This window comes from Gavialis gangeticus, unplaced genomic scaffold (assembly GCF_001723915.1).
Source record: "Gavialis gangeticus isolate Ggan-Ray unplaced genomic scaffold, GavGan_comp1, whole genome shotgun sequence".
NCBI classification, from domain to species: Eukaryota; Metazoa; Chordata; order Crocodylia; family Gavialidae; genus Gavialis; species Gavialis gangeticus.
This window is the reverse complement of record NW_017729034.1, coordinates 57800658-57804565: the sequence shown is the minus strand read 5'-3', so window position 1 is coordinate 57804565 and position 3908 is coordinate 57800658. Positions and strand designations below refer to the sequence as shown.

The window sequence follows — 3908 nt, the reverse complement described above, 5'->3', positions numbered from 1 at the left end:
CACACACACACACACACACACACTTAAAAGGTTCATTTCTATAATAATTTCTCAAGATAAAGCTATTTCTCTGTTCATGTGTGAAAGCTGGCATCATCTGGCAAGGAGGTCATTATCTCTTCCCGATTAAAAAAATTCAAGGACAATTTCAGAGATGGCATGAAACACAGTGTAAGATAAGCACCAAGTAAAGCACCACAACTATAGACTCCTTCTTGACACTAAGCTTCCTCTACTCCCACTAACTGATAGGCAATGAAAACCAAACAGAGGGTGTGGACACAAGAATGACTTACTGGAGAGTAAAAGTGAGCAGGGTTTCATTGCCTGTCAGCTGGTCCTCAGGAACTGCCCATGTACATTTTTAGCCAGTGGTGAGTGGAAGCTACATTATGGTAACTTAACTGTCTTCCACTTGGGAGAAACATACTTAAGGGTCAGAGGAAGATAGGGGGTAAGCGCCTTTCACTTCTACCTTCTTATTCTTTCCTGTTAGTTGTTATGCTTGCTGCATTCTTCTTCACATAAGCACATATTTTAATATGGCAGAAATCACTGCCTAAAGCCATGTCTCATGGCTGTTAGCACATGCTAAACCTGCACTGTAGCATCTTTACTGCTCTTGTTGCCAGGGCTAACCAGCGTGAGCTAGCACATTATTACTCTTACCCACTTTCCCCTTTACCATTTCTGCCAGGCACCAGTCCTGCCAGGAGTAATGTGAGTGTTTAAGCCTTGGAGTAGTGCCAACAGAGTGAAGCCAACAATGTGATACTGCTTCCTCGGTCCTTGCTTGCATGGACAATATTGTCCTTACAAATATAAAAAATTCTGGTCTGATTTCTCTCTTGCATACTAAGGTATAAATCAGCGGTGACACTATTGACCACAATGTAGTAAAAACAAGATCAGAACAAAACACATGAAGTATTCATGTGAATTTTGCAGAGAGATATATATAATATTCACCTATATGCTACCTACTGGTCTATACACAAATCTCTATCTCTCTCTATACTTGTTGAGAGTCGTTTTCTCATTCCAGATGACCAGATCCTGATTCATACTGAAAAGTCTTTGGGGGCAGAGACTGTGTACAAAAATATCTGGCTCCAGTGAAGTCAACTGCAAGACTCCCACTGACCTGGGCAGAACCAGGATTTCCCCCCGCATATTTCAGCTCTAAAGCTCTGGTGCTCTTCCTCTCAGCTATCGCATCTTTATGTTAGATTTGATTCTCTATTAAAGGCATTCAAATGTCTTGTCACAGGCCAAAGAGAGAAAAATAAATACACGGTGCCCAGTAAGAGCAGTAAGAGCCTCTGGACTGTGCCATACTCACCCCAGGCCTTTTCCACACAAAGGGGATTGATGGCCTCTCACTGAAGAAAAGAGAGGAGTCAGTGGCTGGGAAGTCACAGTCCTCAAACAGGATTCCCTCCTGCTGGCACTTGCGCTTCAGCTCCTCATATGTCTTGCCAGAGGAGTGTGTGGCCCGTGCAGTCTGGGGCAGCGGGGGAGCCTGGGGTCTTGAGTCCTGGTAGATGTAAGGCATAGCTCTGCCCTCCTGCAGCAGAGAAGGCTTCAGTGATCCCAGAGACCTGGGGGGAAGGTAAGAAGAGACCAAGGAAAGATGAAGAGCGTGAAGAGAATTTCAGCACCCTCCAATAATAGAAGGGAAAAGAGGAATGAGGTGCTCACCGCAGACAAGAAAGACAGGAGTGTGTGTGCTCCCAGGGAAGTAAAAATGGCCTGAGCCCTTCTCCTTTTGCACCTGTATGAATGGCAAGGAGACTTCCCTTTCTGCCTGAAATAACAATAGAAGGGAACGCCTCGAGAGCAAACAAAAAAGCAAACTTGTTTGACCTCCTCAGATATTCCTGCTGCTCGGTGTGTTCCCTCAGGTATGTAACCCTGGGAGCCACACTGAGGAGCAGAAAGATACCTTTCATTTCATTTCATTCATGTTGTGTAAGCTCTACCTAGGAAGAGAGAAAGAATACCTGCACACCCCCCTCCATGGCACTGGCCAAGCCCTTCACAGTACGAGGAGGGTGGAAGCATTTTCTTTGCTGGCTGGATGAATTTGAGAAATGTCACCATGCGTGAAATCCTCTCGTGTCTCCTGGTCCAAAGCCACCAGATGTAAAAGCTGAGTCTTATTATGAGATATCATAAACCTAGAATCCTTTCATCATAGCTTTTCCAGGCCAAAAGGGCACCAAAGATGACTGCTACAAGCCAGCTGGCACTCTTGCTTATAAAAGGAGGGGGAGGACCTTTCTGCAAGAATGCTAGGTTAGATTACTAGGCTCCAGAGCCTTTTTACTGAGAAAGTATAGCAGGGCCCTCCCTCCTGCCATCTACTTCCATGGGGAAGACCCAGGAAGAAACCTGACCATGGGCCTGAAAATGTCTCATGAAAAGTGGATGCAAAGTTAAGCTGAAGGAGACTGGATCATTAGCAGGTATGGAGGACTAGCAGGAGAACTAGCCTGGGGAGTAAAGTGGAGTGGAGACAGCATGGTTAGATGGCGAAGGGTCTATGGTGTGGGAGGCTGTGGGGTGGGAAGGCCATGCATTGGACAGAGACAGAAGATTTGGTGTGGGTGAGGGGAGACTTTATCTGCAAAGGGATTTTGGTGGGTTGTGTGGAGGGAGGTTTCTTTACATATTGTAGAATAGATTGTGGCATAAGATGTTTATGTAATAGCTACCTAACCACACGGTCCTATTTTGGGGGCTTTTGTCTGCCTGTACTTCTGTTTCTTCAGCTATTGTTTGCAGCTTTCACCTGTCACATCACATCTACTATTAGACTGTGAAAGCTTTGTGATGGGGAGGGTGTTAGTCAGCACACTGTGGGAGCTCTGAAGAACAATAATTAGCAGTGTTTCAAACTCTGCTTTGGGATGGACTTCCTTCTGTGCCTACAAAGGTAGAAGATGCATGCTGCTTCATAAAAAATATGGCTCACGTAATACAAAACATGAGCTTAAAATACAAATGGTACTAACTGTTCTTCTCGTTTCATTGGCCCTTTGACAGGTCAGTCAATTTCAATCAATGCGACTTGGAATTAATTCCTTTCTGTTCTGTTATTTTTCAGGATAGTGTTGGAGAAAGCGCCTTCCATTTCATGCTCACCTCATTTCATTGCATCATTGTCGTTAGTGCCTGGAGGCCCCAAATGAGATCAGTGCCCCACTGTCCTAAGCATTGAACACATGCATTGTAAGTCTCTGTCTCAGCCATTCTCCTCAGGAGCCAGCAGTCTGAGTAGACAAGACAGAAAAAGGGTGTGAAGGAAAAGAGAGGCACAGAAAAGGGCAGTGATTTTCCTAAGGTCACGTGTTAGGTTGGTGGCAGAATTAAGAATGGTACCATTGTTGCTTGACACCAGTCAGTGTCCTGTTCATTAAACCAAACTGCATTGTGCAGACCAAGCTTTTCCTCATACATTTGGTGAAAACTTAAGCAGGGGAGATATGTTTCTTTACCATAAAGACAAATTCTAGTGACCTTTTCTTTAAAAAAATTGTAACTGTGCGCTTTGATGGACGGACTTGAAATTTGTCAGAAAAGGGGACTTTTTGTCTCAGAGGTTCTGTGTGCTGACCCTGTAAAACACATGCTCAGATACGGTGAAGTTATAACTCTGAAAAAACGGTTTGGACACATTCAGGAGAGACATTTTTTAAAATTTATCAGCTAAATTTTCCAAAGATTCCACCTGCCCCAGGCTGTGTGTCAGCCTGTGGCTCAGAGCGACTATCTGAGAAACTGCAGCTCTAGTCTGTGTAGGCCATGCTGCAATCCAGGTCAAGGCCACTGAACCAAGGGCAGTGAGTTTTTTTTCCTCTTCTACTTTAAGGCTAGGTACAGACATTCAAAAAGCCTGAGGTGGA

General features: G+C 44.7%; 1 protein-coding gene across 1 annotated transcript in view; it reads right to left on the bottom strand.

The window, feature by feature from the left end:
- Positions 1-3873, bottom strand: part of CAPN9 (calpain 9) — a 65656-nt gene extending 61783 nt beyond the window's left edge. Inside the window, exon 1 of the mRNA XM_019527701.1 lies at positions 1343-3873. Within this exon, the coding sequence (XP_019383246.1) occupies positions 1343-1555 (213 nt within the window). The 5' untranslated portion in view covers positions 1556-3873. The remainder of the gene's footprint in view (positions 1-1342) is intronic.
- Between the last annotated feature and the right edge of the window lie 35 nt (positions 3874-3908).